The 22,613-nt window shown below is 35.2% G+C and overlaps 1 protein-coding gene across 1 annotated transcript in view; it reads left to right on the forward strand.

Annotated features, from left to right (window-relative positions):
* Positions 1–22,613, forward strand: part of Frk (fyn related Src family tyrosine kinase) — a 112,997-nt gene that overhangs the window by 38,517 nt on the left and 51,867 nt on the right. The window contains exon 2 of the mRNA XM_027928327.2: positions 18,375–18,496. Coding sequence (XP_027784128.1) covers positions 18,375–18,496 — 122 coding nt within the window. The remainder of the gene's footprint in view (positions 1–18,374; positions 18,497–22,613) is intronic.

Below are 22,613 nucleotides of genomic sequence, written 5' to 3' on the forward strand. Positions count from 1 at the left end.
TGTGGGGGACAGTTATGGGGATTGAACTCAGGGATACTCTACCACTGAGCTGCCCCAGTCCTTCTTTAAAAAATTTTACTTGTTTTCAAATAGGGTCTCATTCAAATTGTCAATGCTCTACCTGGAACTTGTGATCCTCCTGCCTCAGCCTCCTAAGTAGCTGAAATTACAGGGTTGTGCCATCATACCTGGGTATTTTGAGGTTTAATTTATTATGCTTCCCTATTATGAATCATACTTTTTAATGACAAGTCTAAGAACTGTTAGCTTTCTGTCACTGTGACAAAATACCAGAGATAAATAACTTATATTGAAAAAGGTTTAATTTGGCTCATGGTTTCAGAAGTTTCATTTTGTGGTTGTTTGGCTTCGTTGCTTTGGGCCTGTGGTGACACATGTGGTAGAGGAGGCCTGATTACTTCATGGAGGACAGGAAGCAAAAAGAGAAGCAAGAAGAAGCCGGGGTCCCAATATTGCCTCCCTATGCATACCCCAAGTGACCTATTTTCCTTCACTTTGTAAAGGTCCCACCATCTCCCAATGGCACCACAGCTGGGGACTGAGCCTTTAATGAATAGGTCTTTTGGCAGGGACATTCCAGATCCACATTATAGCAAGCTCTTGTGTAGCTTTAGATCCTGAAGATATTCTCATTTTTGATTTGAGAATTGGGTTGGTATATGCTTCTCATCTGAAATCAGTAGTCTTGACAGCAAAGTTGAAACCTATGTAAATGAATAAATGAATGAGAGCATTAGCTATAGTCTTTATATATATATATATATATATATATATATATATATATATAGCTGGAGTCTTTCCTTTAAAAATATATGTATATGTATATGTATATGTATATGTATATGTATATACTATGTATATACGTGTGTATGTATGTATATGTGTGTGTATAGTGTGTGTGTGTGTGTGTGTGTGTGTGTGGTGATGGGGATTGAACCCAGGGTTTTGCATATGAAGCAAGCACTCTACCTACTGAGCTATAACCTCAACCCCTAAAATATATTTTTGATGCACGTTAGCATTGTAAAGAAACATAAAGTGCCTCTTGTGCAGGTTTTGTCAGGAAGAAAGGAAGAACCTGGAAAGAGGGAACCCTCTCTCTGTTCTTTACAGAATTACTGGTAGATTTCTAGAATGAAGGGCATGCAATAGAAATGTTGAGGAGTGATTAAAGTATTGGGTGTTTTCTTGTTTAGTTCTACTTTGACCTTTGCAATAACCCTGTATGGAAGGCACGATAATTACCTGTTGCAAGACGAGAAGACTGAGACCAGAGGTTGTGTGACATGCAAAATGTACTCATTTACAGTGACTTAACTGGCTGACTTTGGATCCAAGTCTGAACAGAGAATGACAGCTTGTTCTAACACTGTTTACCATCCTGAATTACGGAACCAATGTTAGATGACTCATTATTAACAGAGGATTATAACACATGAAGATTAGCGATAGGTGAGGGCGTGGTCGAGAAACAGACTGTAACAAACAAAGGCAGAACTTCCTACGCTGGGTCTTTAGGTCTTCTAATAAGACTTTCAGGTCTTTTAAAAGGTCAGAATTACAAGGGTCTGTCTTCAGGCTTTATTATTTCTAGAAAGAACTTGATTTCTTCGAAAGTATGTTTATGGCCCAGATATAAATTCTTGCTGACTTCATTATTACTGATAGGAGTTTTCTTCAGAATTGAAATTCAGTAGAATATTTTACAGTTCAATATGGAATAGATTTCTTATATAGATTTTAAGATAAAGTTTTAGTCATTTTTATAGTAAAAGTGAAAATGAACAGTGCATTTTGGTTTAGTTTCTAATCTTAATATATGCTTTCTAAAACCCCTAACTGATTAGAAGCATAATTTTTCACAAGAAATATTACAGATTAGTGACTTCTGACTCCAGGCATTAGCCCTGACTAGACCTCTGAGACTCATGAATATTTTGAGACTTTTATAAACTAGGAAAATTTTCCCTTTCATGAATCTGAATTCATGCTATTCTTTAATTTAAAGTTTTTATCTTCAGAAGCCCTTTTAAAAATGTAAATAGCTTACCAGGAAGCAGATATTATCTGCAACCAACTCACATTTTGATACCTACCCCTTGCTGAGAATAGGGAAACACAAGGTGGAAGAGTTACATTCACAAAGGTCATTCTAACTGACGTGTGTGTGTGTGTGTGTGTGTGTGTGTGTGTTCTATTTAGGAACTCATGGCAGTAGAGGCATAAATGTTATGAAAAGCAGATTTCTGAGGTCAGACTTTCCAATTGAATACTTGTTTTAAAAAAAGCAAACCTAGTTATTTTCAAGTCTAAGGAAATGTAAGGGTTATAAAGGGCACATAATTTTGTTGTTCTGTTTGGTTTGGTTTTTTGCAATACCAGGGATGAAACCCAGAGGCAATCTACCAGTGAGCTACATCCCCTGTTCTTCCTTCCTTCCTTCCTTCCTTTCTTTCTGTATTTATTTATCTTAGTTGTCAGTGGACCTTTATTTTGTTTATTTATATGCATTGCTGAGAATTGAACTCAGTGCCTCACACATGCTAGGCATGCGCTCTGCCACTGAGCCACAATCCCAGCCCTTTTGTTTTATTTTTGAGATAGGGTCTTGCTAAGTTGCTCAGGCTGTACTTGAACTTGCAATACTTTTGCCTCATGCTCCCAGTCACTGGGATAACAGGTATGCATCACTGCATCCTTCACATACTATAGTTTTTAAAAACTTTTTTTTTCTGAACTATAGTTTATATATGCCAGAATATACAGATATTAAACTTACACTTCAATAAAATTTGATAAATTTAAATACTCATGTAAACACACAAAAATTAAGATGTAGAATATTTTTATTACCTCAGAAAATTCCCTTAAGTCTCTCCTCTTCTCCTACCCTTCACAAACACCATTTTGATTTCTATCATCAGACCTTCTTTTTTGTGTTTCTGACACTCACATAGATGTAATCATATATTTACTTCTTTGGGTCTTGCTTCTTTGGCAATAATAGTTTTAAGACCTCAATTATATTGTTGTTATCATTAGTTTGTTTATTTTTAGTGTTGATTACTAATTCGTTGTATGACTATACCACAATTTGTTTTTTCAGTCTCCTGTCCATGGGCTGTTCTCCATTTTTCATTACAATTTGCTAGCAACAATTTCTTGCAAGTCCATTTGTGACCATAATGTTTTCATTTTTCTTAAGTATATATCCAAGAGTAGAATGCTGTGTCATTGGATAAATAAGTTGTCAAATTTATTGTCATATAGTTACTGATATTTATTATTATTTTAATATCTTTTGGTCCCACCTTTATTAGCTGATATTGATAATTGGTTTTGATTAGTTTTCTTAGACAATATTGCTAGAGGCTAATGCCTTCTCTTTTTTCCTTTTTCTTTTCCTCTTCTTTCTTAGATCTTCTTCTTTTGTGGTGCTGAGGATTGAACGTAAGGCTTTGCACATGAAAGGCAAGCTCTATACTGCTGAGCTATATCTTCAATCTTCTTTTTTTTCTTTTTTTTCCATTTTATTCTGAGGCACCATCTTGCTAAGTTGCTGAGGCTGGCCTCAAACTTCCAATCCTACTGCCTCAGCCTCTTGAGTAGTGGAAATGTCAGGCATGTACCACTGTGCTTGGATTGAGGCCTTTTATTAATCTTTCCCAAATCAACTTGTATCTTTGTATGTTCTTTATATGGTTTTTAAAAATTTGACCATTTTCCACTGTTGTCTTTATTTTTTTCTTTCCTTCTAAGTTTTTAAAGTTTAATTTCTCATCTTTTTTTTTTAATGCTTCTGAAGGGAAGATCTGGCATGGTTTTTAAAAAGCAATAGAAAGATTTGCATTAGGGTATGCTTTGAACATTTATGTCAAACAGATTTTGCAAACTTCTTATTTTTGTTATAAACAGATTTTTTTAAGTGACATGACCATTGCTGTAAGTTTAATTTCAATTAATTATGTATAATGAGCATGAAAACAGCAAGCAGCATAAAGCAGTCATAAGGCAGAAAATCCTTATTTCCTATTATTGTCAATCCAAATTCCTAAAAATAGTACTTTAATTTGGAGGCAGAAGTATGATTATATATCTCAGACAATTGTATTGCCTAGCTCCTTTTCTCAGAGCCTCTACTTTATCAGCCATTACATGTGATATTTTGTCTGCACCATTGACATATTGATCACACATGTCAATTATGAAACATTTCGTTATGATAAATTTATCTTGAAATATATTTCTCCAGTGACCTGATATCAAAATGATGTATAGCATGGGTAGGTAGCTTTTTTCTGACTTATTGTGTTTACCCCTTTCTTTACTCGTCTAAATGTGTGTTTTTCCAACCATAATGTAAACTTGTACGTGTTCATGGTCTTTTCTGTCCACCCCCCCCAGCTCTTAGTAGATAAGTATTGATCTATTTCAATATTTTTTTGTATTGATCTATTTCAATATTTTTTGAAATGTTTCTTAGCCTTGAAAACATTTATAACCCATCCACAAGAGTAAGATTAGAAAATTGATCCTTGTTGAAACTGGGTGTTGGATAAAAGTGAATATTATACTGTTTCCTTCACTTTGGAATGCACTTGAAAATTTCTATAATGCAAAGTTTAATAATGTCTATAACAAACAACATATGGAAACCCAAGGAGTTGGGAAAACAGTGTTTTGCCATTGAGATTTCTAGTCTTTGAAAATATTTCTTTGAACCCAGATAGAGTCAGTGAGTCTACAGCACATAGAATTTGAAGGGAGAATTTACTTAAATAAAAAGACTACAAAACTATGTATATAGAGCTTAATAAGAAAGGGAATATTTATCTAGATTAAAATAGGAGATCACTTCCAATTACTTAAAGAAGCAGTTAAGTAACACACATTACAATAATAGCAAATTTAATTTAATTTCATTAATGCTTTCTATATATTTTTTTCTCTATTTTTCAACTTAATTCTCTTTGATTCTTCACATGTCAGTGATTTGGTAATATTTTCTGTGGAAAAAAACAAGTGGTAACTTGGTTTTACTTTCAAAATGTTTGATCAAATTTTTATTGTTGTTGATACCTTACTTAATCTATCAATCAATTAATTATTATATATCTATTTTTTGCAGTACCAGAGATTGAATCCTGGTTGTTTTAACACTGAACTACATTTCCAGCCTTTTTGAGATAGAGTCCAATTAAGTTGCCAAGTTGCAATCCTCCTGCCTCAGCCTCTTTCTGGAATAGTTGGGATTATAGGTGTCTGCTATGCTGCCCAGCTATTATGGATACTTTAGAAAAGTTTCTTTTTGTTATTTATTGTTGGTAACATCAGCTCTGATTTTAATATTGCTTTGCTTTTTTGAATCTCATTCTACTTTCCATTTGTAACTTTTGATTCTTATGCAACCAAACCTACATCAGAACTACAAATGGGAGTTAGTGTTTAGCTTCATAGGAGTGTATTCTGTTACTCTGCAGAAACATTTTTAGAACCTGTAGTATTGCTCTTAAAAAGCCATAGCTGCTTTGTACCCTGCCAATGCCCTAGCGATGCTGATTATTGCATTATTGCATTAGTGCACGGAAAGTAATTCCATTTCTCTAGTTCAACTCTCTACAAAATAGAAATATTAAGTCACCTTCTTAGACCACCCCAAGATTTGCCATAAGAACGAAGCATAACATAGATCATGACAATGTGAAGTATAAAGTGGAATACAAATTTTGTTTTTCCATGACAGTTATTTTTGTCACCTTTCTTATAGGGTTGTGATCATCTGATTGACTCTAAGATTACTCACCTGGGTAAAACCTGTTTTTTTTTCTTTGCTGTCTATACCAGACCTCTGATATTTCTTTCTATATGCTTGTCCTACTGAGTGAAATGATTTCATCAGCTTTAACGTTTAGCTATGAGTCATATCTCCAAATAATTCTTTGCTCATTCACTATGTATTCATTTTACAGTATTAAGGGTATATTTAATGCTAGTGTCACTGGGCCTGGCACTTGTAGTGACAGACTAAAATACAATAGCCTCTTGTTAGCTCCAAGAGAGATTTCAAATATAAAAGGAGGAAGAAGGAGTTACCAAATAATACCCAAAACAGGTTGAACCAAGGAAAGGTGTATAAAGGAGAGGAACATAGGAACTCAGACACAAATGACCTAGAGAAGGTTTTTCTACCACAAGTCTTTGGGTTTCCACTCAAAGGATAAGTAGGAGTCAATGGGAGAAAACTTTACTCATGTAATGAATCTAGAATCATTTGCCTTTGCAGAAATCTGCTCCTCAGATCTATTTGGGGGGGTCCCAATTCTAAGGCTGTGGTGTACTTCTGTTCTGTGCCCTCATTCCAACATCAGGGCGTTTCAAATATATAAGATTTAAAAATCTCTTTCCTGGGTTGTGAAGGACACGTCAGAGTTTACTTTGTGTTTTGCTGAGTTGTATTTGTTTTCCCCCAGTTAATCCTGACAAAGGGGCTAGTATTATGTTTTAGTACCTAGTAAAGTCTTTGTATCATCAAAACTGTGGAATGAAATTTTATTTAATAAAATTTGCTAATTAGTTAGGCAGCCACTGAGATGGGACATACTTCAATTTCTCCAAACACATATCTGTATATACACAGTTTACATGCTTTTTATAAATACTATTCACATTGTGGATCATTAAAGTATATCCCCATATGAAGGTACTTTGTAAGAACATTTTAGACTACTTCAAGAAATTCATAATTTTAATAAACTGCATTATTTAAAACATAAATATGACTGGTAGGCACTCTGCCCATCTTGTTTTCCTAGGACACAGACTTGTTCTAGAGTATGTATAATTCTGTTGCTACTGTATACCATAGATAATGGTGTGAGAGATGCTCTGCCTAAGGATTTGATGTGCTAAAAAAAAAATTTCTATTTTCAAAGTCTGGCTGTTTGTGTTGCTGAAATCAAGAGACGAAATAGATGGGCTTTTATTGAGCAGAACATTTTAATGAGTGTTGGAATACACAAAGGTAGTCCCACAATCTAGTATGGAGTGAGGATGAACCAAACTGATTTGCATACAAAAGCAAGGGGAAATTATGTAGTAAATGCCTGTCAAAGAGAGGAGAGGAAGAAGAGAGCAGACTTAGCAACTGGACAAGGGCCCTGGACAGAAGGGAGAAGGTGGTTTGGGAAAATTGCTCTTCATGGCAAGGGCCATTACATTTCTATAAACAGAGTTTTCTGGTAGTGTTTTGAGCTTATTTTGTACTCTGAATTGTATTTAAAACTTTGTTCTTCACAGACTTTGCACAACATTTCGATTGAATTTATAATGTTTTGGATGGATTGAAAATAAAAGGGTGCACTCCAGTGTGAGGCGGATTTTAGCAGCACCACTTAGGGCTCAGGAGTGGACTCCAGACAAAGTTCCTCCCTTGCAAAAACAGGGCTATGCTTTTCTAAAGGCAAGTCCTGGGTACTGTGCCTCAGAATTCCCTGCTGTGCGGGGAACCTGTAGCACCCTGAGCTCTACTTCAGCCCTTCTTGTAGTATTTACCTTGTACACACACTTTACTTGGGACATTTCTCAGAAACTGGAGTATGAGAACTGAGTTCTCAAAAAAGTTAATCCTTAGGTAGCCCTGGCAGAGCTGGGGACTGGGGACAAGGAAGACAATTCTGAATGCCATTCCCCTAAATTCCAGGGAGTGAGGCTGTTGTTTATCTGCAACTGACTGTCTTTTTCTCTAATTCTATGCAAAAGCAATCAGGAATCTAATTTTCAAATTTCAGAAGAATCTATGCTTCTGGCTGAGCCTTCCCTTTGTTTCCTGACAAATAGCTTGTTGACACCAAAAACAAAAGGTGTATTTTCTGGCACTGGTTCTGGCTTTCTTTTTGAAAGGAACAAGCTGCTTTGTGGACATGATCAGGTCTGCCATTTTCAAGTCAGTGAGTGGCATTTGTATAGTTATAAACAGCTGTAAGTTATTAATGTCGGTGTTACAATTGGTAATTATTAATGCTAGCCAAGTTTAGTGAGTACCTGTGTGCACAGAACCAAATTATTTAAAAAGAGAGAAGATGAAAGCCTGCTCTGACTTTTGGTGGACCCTGTGTCTCACATCTTGGTAGCCTGGGGGTGGGAGGGAGACCTGTTTTATTTTAACCTCAAAGAGCAGTGAAACTAGAACACATCTGTGCATCCATGATGGTAGCTGCAGACACACACACACACACGCACACACACGCACACACACACACACAGGCTTGTCTCTGTGAAACATGTGAATTAAAATTAGGCAATATAGAGATTCTGCTGTGCATTTTATGTTTACCAAAAGTGAAAAACAATTTCATTTCAACATGTTGCCTTTTATATGAATTTAAGAGCTGTTGATGGGCTAGGGATATGGCTCAAGCAGTAGCGCGCTCGCCTGGCATGCGTGCAGCCCGGGTTCGATCCTCAGCACCACATACAAAAACAAAGATGTTGTGCCTGCCGAAAAACTAAAAAATAAATATTAAAAAATTCTCTCTCTCTGTCTCTCTCTCACTCTCTCTTTAAAAAAAAAAAAGAGCTATTGATTAAAAATCCTACCTTAAATATTTCATTATAATTAAAAATGTTATTTCTATTCTGTGTATGATTATTTTTCATTAAATGGATTCCTCCCTTTTCCTTAGCTAAAGAGTCACAGCTCCCAAGGAACTCTTTGGAGGGTCTATTTAGCTTCTGCTGTTTTGTATTTCCATACACATCTGTGATAGAAATGAGTAAAGTTGATGGGCATTGTTTATTTCTTAATTAGAAAGAAATGCTAATAGATCTCAGCTAAGCTGCTGTTGAGAAATGTGGTTATTGGCTTCAGTCCTACAATGGATTATGATCCTCATTCATTTGTGGCTGTGAAAGTGTTGATCCAATTTGTCTCCATAGCTCTATTTATTCTCTTGATTACTTTGACTTTAGGAACACAAAGGAAAACCCTCTGGAATTCCACCTGCCATATACAGCTGCCTACTAAGAGTAATTTTAAAAATGCACTCCTTGCTTCTTACTTTGCTTTTTTTCCTCTCTACTCCTTTGCTCTTATCACCTTCAAATACACGTATTATTTTGTCCATCGTCTTTCTCTATTAGTAAATGAGCACCACAAAGGCAGGAGTTTTTGTTCCATTTATTGTACTATTTTATTCTACCAAACTATAATTGTGCCCAGTATATAGTAGGTACTCCAGAAGCAATTGTTAAATGAAAGATAATGAATGAATTTTGTGGCAGTAGGCCATGGTGATGGTTTCGTTGCCAGTTCTTGTGTGAATTTGGAAATAAAAGTCAGCCTTATGGAAGGAGATGGTTAGTTGCCTTCATGGCCATCTTTGAAATTTTAATGAAATAACAGATTCTTTTCCAGAAAAATGCATGTACTTATTAAAACAAAATTTCCTATGAATTCTCATAAAAATTTCTTTTCAACTCAGAAATCTGATGGTTCCCCTTTTTTGTCTTTCCCGAAAGAAATATTTTTCCTTGATCTGCATTCCACACCCTCACTTAAATTTGTTCATCAATTTTTGAAGAACAAGCTATGTTTTCCTGTCATTCTGCTGATGAGCTCAGAACTTGAAACTATCTACTGTGTTAAACATTCATAAAAGCATCTGATCCTTATAATATATTTTCACATTTTGCTGAAGATCTGTTTCTTCCATGGAATTAGTAGTTTCCATATGAATTACCTGTACACATCAAAGACCTGTACAAATCTCTTGCTTCTTCCTGTCCACTGTTACCCATAAAACCAATCTGCTCACAGATATATCATGGTTCACCCATGTGTGCCCACGTGCTTGTCCTTCATCTCTTTTAAGTCCTATTCAAAGTGTATTTGCCTTAGGAAGTTTCATCCTTGTTATAGCTAACAGTTAATTTCTCCAATTGAACATCCTTACAATTACATGCTCTGTTTTGTTTTTGTACTTTTTTTTTTAATACTGGGGATTGAACCCAAGGGTACTTAACCACTGAGTCACATCCCCAGCTCTTTTTTGTATTTTATTTAAAGACAGGGTCTTGCTGAGTTGCTTAGGGCCTCACTGGGTTTCTGAGGCTGGCTTTGAACTTGCTTACAATCCTCCTGCTTCAGCCTCCTGAGCCAAAGGGATTACAGGTGTGTACCACTGTGCCTGGCTATACTTTCTGGTTTTTTTTTTATACCTTTATTTATCCATTTTTATGTGGTGCCAAAGATCGAACCCAATGCCTCTCACACATGTTAGGCAAGCGCTCCTTCCACTGAGCCACAACCCCAGCCCTTCTTTTTGATTAATTGCTCAAAGTAGTTTTTTTTTTTTTTTTTTTAATCTTCAGAGTCTCAAAGGAAAGGTAATAGGCTCTTCTTTTGCCTCTTCAACCTTTCTTCATATAATTATCATGAAATCAATGTTAATGACATATTTCAACATATTAAGCATGTAGAAAACTGTTTAATTGTTAGTTGTACAGGTAATAAGGTATATCAGGCAAAAGTAGGTTCAGCCACCTTTAGGATGTGTATGATATTTGAGATGGAAAAATTTCATAAGGCTAAGTGATGGCATAGTACATAGGATAGTTATCACTGCTGAAATTTAAGACGTAAACCTATGGCTTTGCTGATGTCTATTCTGATGGCATGTGTATGTGCAGTAACATTCATGAAATATTTTGAATATCATCTCTGGTATAGGCAAAAAAGAAGACCAATGTTCTCTTTTTTTCTTTGTTAGAAAAATTTGGATCCAAGAAATACTGAGTGGGCTACTAAGCCCATAGCTTAACATTATAACCCATCTTAAGTGAGTCCATACACCAACTGGCTAAACTCAACGTTAGTATTTTTCATTCCTTGAAGATAATGCCCAAGGAATGTTATTTTGTAGATCTTTTAGGAGCACTCCATACTTTAAATAAAGTAAGTTGATATAAGACAATTTATGACAGTGTGAATTAATTCACTTTATTATTAATTAAATTAAAATATTCCTCTCACTGGACATGGTGGCGTGTGCCTGTAATCCCAGCAGCTTGGGAAGCTGAGGCAGGAGGATTACAAGTTCACAGCCAGTCTCAGCAACTTAGTGAAATCCTGTCTTAAAAACAACAAACAAACAAAAACCAAATAAAACCTAAAAAACAGGCTGGGGATGTAGTTGAGTGGTTAAGCACACCTGGGTTCAATACCTGGTACATTTTTTTTTTCTCAGAATGAGGAAGAAAATGATTCATGTGAGAGAAGATTATTGTTTTTGGAGGGGAAATAGAAAAATAGAAAACTGCTACTGCCACTTCAGAAATTTAATGCCCCATCTATCCATTAAGAAGAATATGAGTACCCTAAGCTTATTCATAGAATCATAGGAATGAACATATGTAATGTTTTGTGACATAAAGAAATTTTTCAAAGCATTATATAAGGTCAATTGCATTTATCTTCTTTTGATGTGACACAAAGTATTCAATGGTTAATAATTTTAAGTCATAATCTAGTTTCTGGGACAAACATTAGCACAGATATTATAGGAAAACAAAGTAGATAGGTTAAATTTACTTCAGACTTGGTGATTGTCACACTCACACGCACAAACACACTATAATTTTAAAAGAGAAATCATTATTGACTTCCATTTCTTTTTGCATAAATAGGGGCTGTTGTGAAACAACAGCATGTTTTGAGATTGAATGCCTGTTTGAACTGTGTTGTATTCTTTGTGAACTTTTCCTGTGAGCAATTCGTGCTTTTGATAAGTAGACTCAGGGAAATGGGTTCAGGGTATAACCAGATTCTTTTGCAAATAGTCACCTCCCCCAGTGAGGGACACACAAATTGGTTCACCTTACTTCCTCTCTCCTACAGTAGTTCTTTCAAAATTCTACTTTTAGAGTGACTATCAAGGTGAGCAACAGCAACAAAACAAGCTTTATCCAATGATCCAAGAGAGCACTTCCTGGTTTCTGTGTGACTGCATGTCCTATCTCAGATACTGACCTAAAGTGACATTGTTACTTTATCACACATTCTTTACATGTGCATAGCCCTGACAGGCTTGTATTTTGAAGGACAGAGAGGTCAGATTAATTTTTGATCTTTACTTTCATGTACAAATGGTCTCTTTGGGAGAAGAGAAAGAAGTCAGATCAGAATCTGTGTTCTAATGCCAATTAACACCACAACTATGAAGGAACTGGCCCATAGAAGATAAGGTACTTTATGTTGTTGCAAAGTGTGTAGCAAACAGAAGTAAAAGATTACATGAAAACACCGCATTATCTGAAGTTCAATGGTCAGCATAAACCCAAAGACTATATAAAGCACCCTCACTGGAGTACAATGTATTGATGGTTTCATCAACAAGTATTTAACTGCTCCAAAGGCCAAAGCTTCCTGCCAGAAATAAGTCAAGCCAGACTCAGTCCTTGGGCCACAAGTGAACATAAGGAATAATCTAAAATAAACAAACAAAATATGTGGTACTAGTTTGTATTTGCTTCTTGTCAAACCAGAAGAGTAGTAGTCACTGAATATTGTAGGAATTCTGAACAGGCATCATGTGTAAGTAATTCTACTACAATTTATGGTCACAGTACCAATTTAGCTGGAGCAGATGAAGGAAAGACAAAGTTGAAGGCACAGGTGATGTACAGGTGGTAGAGAGCCTGCAATTCCAGCTTAATAGGTTTTATTCTAAAAGCAATCAAAATGACACAGTGCAACAACAAAATCAACATTATTTACATGTATATGTTGGTGAGATGTACCAGTTCATACTTTTAGAAGATAAATCCAGTGGTGGTGGAATGAGCAGAGAAGGGAGACTGAGATCATGCCTGTAAAACTTGTGACAACATTGCCTGGCTCCTGGTACATGATCAATAAATATAAGCTCTTAATTTTAACGAGAAGAGATTGTAGAATATTGTCATAATACATGTGGTGATGATGAACTGGATGGAGGTTATATTTGGGGCAAATGGAAATGAAGGGACTTCACAGAGGCCTTCCTGGCAATGTTGTTGAAACACAATAGCTGAAGGGAACCTGGAGCCAAGCCTTTCATTTAGATACGATAAATGACTGAATGTGGTTACGAGTGTGAACTGCAAACTATAGGCATTTTGCCAAGTTTAATACCATGGAAATATCCCAAGCCACACTGGTGAGAACAAGATTTGGTTTTAGCTGTCATTACATGCATGGCTATGATGACAACAATAAAGACACCCTTAGCCCTGAGTTACCACAGGGATCTCCTCCCAGGTTACTTTCCCCAGTCATCAGGCCAAGTTGACCCCAAACTTTCCTTTTTGCATTTTCTGGGAGAAATATATATTTAAATATATATTTAATTTTTTTCTGGGATAGGTTTTAGGACCTTGTTTTTATTTTTATTTTCAAGATTTGTCTATGGTAGTTGAAGACCAGCTGCCTTGTTTTATTTAGGGAGACATGAGAAAAAAATATACATTTGGTTGATATCTATATTATTTGAATGTTGATATTTAAGTGGTAATGCTACTTTTTAAAAAAATTAAAGCTCACTTTATTTATTCATTTTGGTAAAATACAGATTAAGGTCCTCTTCCTCTTTTTGAATTAGTAAAACGGGCTACTGCCACCTGGTGGCAGATTATCAGGAACGATAGGCAGGGATGAACTAACTATGAACATAATTACAGATCATGTTTATATATTCACTCGTGTTCAATCATGAGCTCAAATTCATCAGGTCTAAAACAATTTATAATTTACCCTTTAAATTAGTTTTCTTAAAATGGGTTGAAAACAAATGTGTCCAGATATCAAGCTCTACACAGATGTGATTTTTTCTTAATCTCAAAACAAGGCTGTGAGGGTTGTTATTCCCACCTACAAATGAGAAAATTGAAGTTGGGAGGTTAATTAACATCTCCAGTGAGATGCTGTCACTCTTAACCATTATTCTACACTGCTTTCTAAGGTGTTGACGGGCACACCATCTGTAGTCACTCAGAATTGAACCCTGGTGGTGCATGGACTCTCCCATCATTGCGCTGCTCAACCATGCTTACCTGTTCTCATGTTCCTTTGGGATTTTTCTTGTCTCCATCAATTCTAATTGCCAGACTTTCTGGTCCACACCTTTACAACACCTAGAGTTTGTTAAATAACTTAATTTTTTATATTTAAATAAATTATAATGTGATCTACAACTACGTCTCACTGTAGACATTCAAATTATAGAGAAGAGCACAAAGTAAGAACTGAAAGTCCTCTGTCATCACTTTTATCATATCTCAGAGAAGAAGCACATATAAGTTTGGATTGGTTTTAAAAATATAAATAGGACTATATTATTCCGATTGCTCTGCAATGTACTCTTTTCATTTAATGATGTCTTAAAGATCTTTCTCTGTCATGTTGTAGCCTTTTACCCACAGTGGATACTTGATAGAGTGTTTGAAAAATAAAATTTAGACTTTAGTCACATATTCCTTTTGCCACAAATAGGCATTAACTTTTTTTGTGTGTGTGTGGTGGTACTGAGAATCAAACCCAGGGCATTTTAAAATTGAGCTATACATCCCTAGCCCTTTTTATTTTTATGTCGAGACAAGGTCTTACTAAGTTGACCAGGCTGCTGGCCTTCAACTTGTGACTCTCCCTCAGTCTCCTGATTCATTAGAATTATAGGCATGTGCCACCATCCTTGGGTTTTTGCTCAGTTTTCATCTAATGGAAGCATTTATTTCTCCTGGGATATAAGTTATCATAGGTATTGTATCCTTTTAGTTATTATTAATCAATAGCTTCTTCATGGCATTGTTATGGTACAGCAAATAGATTATTTTCATGAAATATCAATAGTGTGTATCTGTCTTATGTAAATATCTAATTTCTTTACTATTTCTATAGGTCAATAGTTCTCAAGATTTAATGTGCATCAGATCCACCTGGGAGGCTTGTTATAATCCAAATTGCTGAATCCCACTTCCAGAGTTTTTGGTTCAGTAGGTCTGGAATGAGGCCTGTGAATTTCCATTTCTAATAATTTCTGTGTGATGCTGATGCTCCTGGTCTAGAAACTCTACTTTAAAGACCACTGCTCTGTTTGGCTCACCTGTGCAATTTATATCTCATATGATATCTAGATCCCTTCTCAGTACTCATTGTTTTACTCCCTATAAGAACTGCAGGTTAAAGAGGGCGTCAAAAATGGCTGTCATGTGCCACTAAACCTCCGGTATGCATGTCCTTTCACAACAGGGCCAGCAGGGACACTTAAAGGTAGAACTGAAGAGAATGACAGTCCTGCCAATGGCTCAGACCTCAAATTAAGGAATAGTTTTCACGAGTGCAGAGGGTGGAACTAGCTATTGTTTTCTCATTAGTCTCTGTGGCATCACATGCTCCAAAGATTGCAATCTATAGCAGGTGCGTCATCTTAGCGTATGAAGGATGGTATTATGATGCCGATACATCCAGAAAACAATTTATTATTTATATTCTCTTCCTGGTAGGAGCTCAGCCAAGTAAAAAAGTGACCTGCTGCATCCAGTCAAATATTTATATCAATTTCATCATTACTGTAGATTCAGTACTGAATCCATAAAGCAATTATACCCATCTATTAAACAAAAATCCAAAATTGAGACAGGATTTTTAAAACTTACTATAGAGTTTCTTTATAGTAAAATTGCTTAATCTTTAATCATTTGGTTTACAAAAACTGCTTGCTTATATATATGTTGGGTAATGGAAACATCATTTATAAGGTTGATTATCTAAAATACTAATATAATGTGTATACATAAACTTATAATGGAATATTTGTACTTGAGAATGAAATATAGGAGATAAAAATTATAATTTAAAGAATTTAATTTTCTAGATAAGTTGTAATTCTTGTAAAGGTTTACATATTTATGTTTTGACCAAGCATTTTAATGTTTATGAATAATCAATGCACTTTGAATGAGGAAAATGCATTGAGCTGATTAGGAGTATTTCATCCATGGTGCTTCTTCACTTGAAATACTGTGTGAAGAAATTTTGTCATTTCTGTAAATGGATTTTAAAGAATATTTTAACTATTAAATTTCACTAGGCATTCATGTATGCATAAAAACATGTATAGTTTTTTTAAATGTCTTTGCTTAAACTTTATACAAAGGATATTATATTGGTATGCAAATTTCTTCTACTTCCTTTTGTCTCTGAACAATTTATGCATTTCAACTTCTGAGTAAAAGTACACTTAATATCCATAACTAAGCTTATATATGTCGAAAACAACATTTATTATTTATTTATTTATTCATTTTTTTTTGGTGGTACTGGGAAGTTAACCCAGGGCCTCATGCATGCTAGGCAAGCACTCTACCACAAAAATTGTGTCCAACTTTTCAATATTTGAGTTCTTTAGTGAATATTTTTGTCATATTTCTCCTTTGGCACACTCACCATATAAGTCAGGAAGTGAAATTGAGTAATGCCATATTGCTCTATAAATTTGTTGAACCAAATTATATTGTCATTAGTGTTGTGTAAAGTTTTTTTTTTTTTTTTTTTTTGGACTGGTAATTGAACTCAGGGGCACTTTGTGACTGAACCACATCCATAGCCCTTTTTATTTATTTATCTTTAAATTTTGAGACAGGGTCTTGCTGAGTTGCTGAGAGCCTATGTTGCTGAGGCTGGCCTTGAACTTGTGATCTTCATGCCTTAGGCTCCTGTGTTTGGATTACAGGCATGCTCCACTTGATTGCTGTATAAAGTTCTTATTTCATATTTTCTCCAATATCTGATAATGTGAGAATTTTAAATTTGGTCAGCATGAAAAGTGTGAAATTGTTTTTCATTGTGGTTTTTATATGTAATATTTAATTAGCATAGATAAGGACTGTGCTTCTTCATTTTTATTAATTATTTGGGTGTCCCATTTCTGTGAACTATCCAATTATGTACTTTGCCATTTTTTTCTACTGTTTTGTCTTTTGTTTTAGATCTCAGTATAATCTGAATATTAATCTTATTTTTGTTACATACTTTGAAAAATTTTCTCCAAGTTTGTGACTTGTATTTTAATCTTATTCCATAGTAATCTTGTTGGTGAGGGAGTTTTAAATTGTGATGCAATAAATATTATTAATCTATTCCTTTAAGGTTTGTATATCTTTTTCTTTTTGCTCTAGTCCAATGTCCTTAGAAAGTTTTAAAGTTTGCCTTTTATATTAGATCCTTATGTGAAATTATTGTGTAAGCTGTTGGTAGCATCTATATTTCTCTATGGATTATTAATGATATCAGCATCATTTATTGAATAATTTGTCCTTTCATCACTGTTCTATATGTTGGGTCAGTTTGAGTTTTTATTATGTTATAGTATTCCCTTGACTTATTTCTGAAATAGTAGGAAACAGGCATTTGTATTTTCTATGAATTTGTGACCTGCTACTTTGGAACTTTTCCATGTTTTTCATTGTTTCTGTTGGACCAATAATAGTCTATGACTGTTAATTTGGTGCTGACACTGAATCAGTGTGGCATCCACTAGTTTAGTTCCCCCCAGTGTTTCCAGTTCTCTGTCTTCTGGTAAATGGTGGATTGCATTTTCCCCTCTTTTTGATTTATGCATGGCATGTGACTGCTTGCCAATGGATTCATTCATGAGTCAAAGCTTGAAATAGAATCTCTGCATCTAACTCTTATATTTCTGAAAGGGTAAAGATAAGAGGGTAAAGACAAAGGGTGAGGTGGCACCAAGAAGGTACTTCTCAGCCAGAAGTAGCTTTTTCATATAATCTCTTCATTGACTAAAGTTTCCTTTGTATTAATAAATTCCTCTTACATATATTTTAGTGGGGTTGGGCCCCAATGGAGATGGGAAAAGAAAGGAATTAATGTTTGGGGGAAGTATACTTTTAATCCCTCACACTGCAATATTAATTGAAATATTTGCCTCCTAACATCTAGGTGGTATTAGGTAAGCAGTGGACATTTGGATAGTGATGATGAGTAATTTTAGAGACTGGATCATGTTGGCTTACATGACAAGGACTATAGAGGGGCTTTGGCTTTGATAGAAAGAAGGAACAAGATCTCAGATTGTAGGGATGAGGAGGGGTGTGGAGCAGGCATCCCCCAAGTTTCTGCTTCATAATTTATTTTTATGGACGTCCTGAAAAATCATTCAAGTGCAAAAGTCACTATTTATATTTGTAACAATTTATTTAGTGTGTCAGATGTTTCAGATGTTAGGACACTTTCTTGCTAAGTTTCTTGCTTTTAAAACTGAATGTTGATGTTTAATTAAGGTTTTACATCTCTCTCTTTTTAGGTGGTTCTTTGGAGCAATTAAAAGAGCAGATGCAGAAAAGCAACTATTATATTCAGAAAATCAGACGGGTGCTTTTCTCATCAGAGAGAGTGAAAGCCAGAAAGGAGATTTCTCCCTTTCAGGTATGGACAGTATTTTGTGGAGTTGGAATATAAATTTGAGAGTCTGCACTCATGAACCTGCTGTGTGGATATGGACATGTTAAACTTGCCTTCTTTTGTTTTCTTCATAATAACTCCAAAATTAAATCTACAGAAATACTCAGGAGTAATATAAAAATTAACACAAAAATTTTCCTATGGCTAGTAGTCTCTATAAACAGTTTCAAATATATGTACTCTAGATATGAAAGTGTAAGCACATGAATCTGGCTGTGTTTTTTCACTTCAGCATTATCTAGGATCCTTTTAGGGAAATGATAAGCAAGAAACAAAACTATACTGTCTTCAAATTTAATTTGGCCATGATATAATTGTATATATGCACATATGCACACATATAATATATGCATTATAATGTATATGTAATGTATAAATTTTAACATATTATAACACATACAAACACACACATATGTATGCATTTGCATTTTACCTGTCTTTGCCTGGTAAATAGGAAGTGAATTGAAATGCTGAATGCAAATGCATTTAATTAACTCATGATATGTATGATGTCATCAAATGTAGTTTTCCAGCTGAAGGTCAAGTACATGTTTCTCCACCCTAGAAAATACAGAAGCTTAGGAGACCTGAGAAAGAACTTTTGAGAGTTCAGGTGATACATGCAGGTCTTTGCTTTCAAATATCTTTAAAGGTTTATGTTGCAGTGTTGCAGAATGGCCTTTTCTTAAAGTCTCTACACTAGTTCAGCTCTAAATATCAAAATTTCTCTCCTCTTGCCTTATCCTGATCTCCAGTGGAAAAAAGCCTGTCCTTTGTGTTATTGTCCTCTTATTCAATTTTCCTGACTAGATGTAAACCTTGTAGGGGAAGAGACTTTGCTTCCTTTCATTCCTTCGGACCTGGAGTAAGTGCTTAGTACATGTGATGTCCCATACCTCACTGTGTCTGCCTGGCTCAGAGCTAGGAGTCAGGACAGCTTCATGGTATCACAGTGAAGCAGGTCCTGAGCCCCCATGTGTTGGGAACTTTGAACCTGTACTCTGGTCATGAAATGTGTTTTTGGCATCTGTTACCTTTCTGCTTACCTGGTGGTCCCAAATATTAGAGCAGGTGGGTTGGAGCTGGAGAAAATCAAGAATGGTATTATTGAGTCAGATTTTGCAGAGGGTCCTTTTGCCTATTCTGATACTAAATCTATATGATTTTTCAAAATCATGTGGATTTGACTCAACTCCTACCTTCATGGATGAGAGGTTAGATAACGCTGTTCTGATTATCATTCTTGAAATGTGTCCAAGTTTAACATGTCCCTAACCTTTTAAAAGTTGCTTATACCCAGGGCAGTAATCAAAATACTTCATTATGAGCTCAGAATAATACCCTACCTGGTTGGGACTTCACACTAATGTATACCTGTACAAATTCAGGTGACATGAATATTTTATATAACATTGTTCTGATTATAAAAAAATTAAAAATTTATATAAACAGAAACAACTCAAATAAGAATTATCTAACATATCACTTTCTGAAAATAAATTTTGTGTTTGAAATATTTTTTCTGTCAACCTTTTTTTCTACACTCCATCTGCATCATATACACTCACACCTTCATACACAGGAAACAAAATTGAGACCATCTTGTAAATATGGAAAAGTCCATCTATGTATATGTATGTCTATGTGCATATATAAGCATATGTATACACACAATTTTGTGTGCATGTGTAATGTGGATCCAGGCTCCATTTTAAATTCTGTTTTGCAGTATCCTGTGACCATTTTTGCATGCCTTTTAATATTTTTTTAAAAGCTACATAACATTCCACTGTATAAGCATACGATCATTTTATTTGACCTATTTCAAGTTTTGCACATTTTGTTATTTTCAGTGATTTTGCTATTATAAAATATGATATAGTGAAGATTCTTGTAGATAAATACTTGAATATTTAAGTATTTTCATGAGCATACTATGTATGGATGAAGAAAACTGAATCTTTTTGAAGTCTCTATGCCTAATAAGAAGAGATACATGAGAATTCCTTGTTTAAATGCATTCATGTTAGTTTATTTGAGTTTGACAATATTTATATATTAAATTAGGCAGTAGTCATTTACGGCTAGGTGAAATGTTTCAGATCAGCATTAAAAATACAGAAGACTAATATCTCCATGAGAAAAATAACAGCAACAGCTGAATTACGTGATTTTATCTTTGAATAACATTTAGGCTATAGCAATGGCTCAGAACATTCTCTAAAAAGAATATTATGGAGCAAAACAGATTTACAGGCTTAGAACAAAATTACGAGGATATTGGCTGTTGTGTGCTGTGAATACTCTAGAGCTTGCTTATGGATTTAGGAAGCTTTGTAGGCCTTGCTCAGAGACCAGCATATCATTATAGATTCTTTTTCAATGAAGTCAAACAATTTAGAGTCTTTCAAACAAATTATCTTTTGCCATGTATTCACTAGGAGATAAAGTAAATGCATCCTATTATGTTCTACTGAAAGGAAAATTTTCTTATTAGCCAGAGGGAAGGCTATGTGTGTGTGTGTGGGGGAATGGAAAGAAAAAGGTCTTCAGTATATCCACATTAAATAAACAAACAATCCAATTGCTGACTGTTGATTATCACTAAAAATCTTCAGATGTACCGCTCATGGATTTATTTCTTAGTGCAGTTGTCTCCTTAATCAGTCAGAATTGATGGTCTTCAATTTTGCTGACTGCTGTGCAGGTAAAGGCAGGCAAATAATATCCCTTTTCTATCTCCATCTTTCCCATATGAGTTTTCCTTAGAAGTATTGTCTTTATTCCTTGGGCAGCACTGGCTTGCAGCTGTCAGGGAAGAGCTTCATGAGAGAGCATGATTTATTGATGCTGGGGTGGCTCTGAGAAGCAGCAGCCCAAGGTTGGGGTGGGTGCTAATTGGGTTGTTGTGATCCTTGCGTGACTGTCGGCTCTTGTGAGGTCTGAGTAGATCGGAAAAGAGAGTTAGGCCATGACACCTCTCATAACGGCAAGACACTAATTAGCTGTGAATTACAGCAGCGCTTTTGGATATTACATATTATATGTGGTAGCCAGAGAATCTGTCTTCATTAGATGCATGACAGGTAGTTTTAGTGGCCCTACTGTTATTTGTCATTGGTAGTGAATTGTTTTTCTGATGAAAAATATAAATTTCTGACTGCATGTCACTGGTTTGGCTACTTCTTGACATCAGTCAATTACTTAAAAGGAAATTATTACACCATTATGTACAACTATAATGCACTAATAAAAATATGGAAAATAGAGAAAAAACAAAAAGGAAATTATTATTGTTATTACCATTAATATTAATTTAATATTTGGTGTCCTATAAAGCGTTGATACTATTGTTTAAAGTAAATTTTAAGGAACGTGCAAATTGAGGGCTAAAATTGAGCTGTCGAGAGTTTTTCAAAACTCATTGCACATTATAATTTTGCTTTAGATGATTTACATATAAAACTTACAGAGAAGGAAGGGGAAATAGCTCAGTTGGTAGAGTGCTTGCCTAATATACCCGCAGTCCTGGGTTCACTCATCATCACCACCAAAACAACAACAACAACAAACAAACAAACACCAACAACAAAAATCTTACAGAGTAGGAAAGAGACTTCCAGATTCATCCTTGGTGAAACACTTTAAAGAACAAATAATAGCAGCTTGCAGGTGGCTGAAAAAGTGACTTCATTGAAGACAGACAAAAGGGCTCATTGACAATGCCTCCTGGTGATGAGCTTGTTTATTTATACATTAGTTTATTTCTTCAACAAATATTCAGAGTGCCCATTATGTGCTAGGCTCTCTGCTAGGTGAAGGGAAGCAAAGCTCAGAAGGGAACAGTCTCTGGATTAAGTCTAGATATAATACAGTAGTCTTGTGAGAGAAGAGGGGCAGGGGCCAAGCCTCCCAAGAAGATTGGGGAGGGCTTCCTGGGGGAGGGAGCATTTGTGTTCTCTGTCAATTTGTGTTACAAGGTGGCAGTGTGATTATTTTTGTCAACGACAAGTACACAGACCTCTGAGTACATTTTGTGTTTTGTGCAGTGGTGGGAAAGGTGTAGGATAGTGGAAGGATG

The sequence above is a fragment of the Marmota flaviventris genome, chromosome 6 (assembly GCF_047511675.1).
Source record: "Marmota flaviventris isolate mMarFla1 chromosome 6, mMarFla1.hap1, whole genome shotgun sequence".
NCBI lineage: Eukaryota > Metazoa > Chordata > Mammalia > Rodentia > Sciuridae > Marmota > Marmota flaviventris.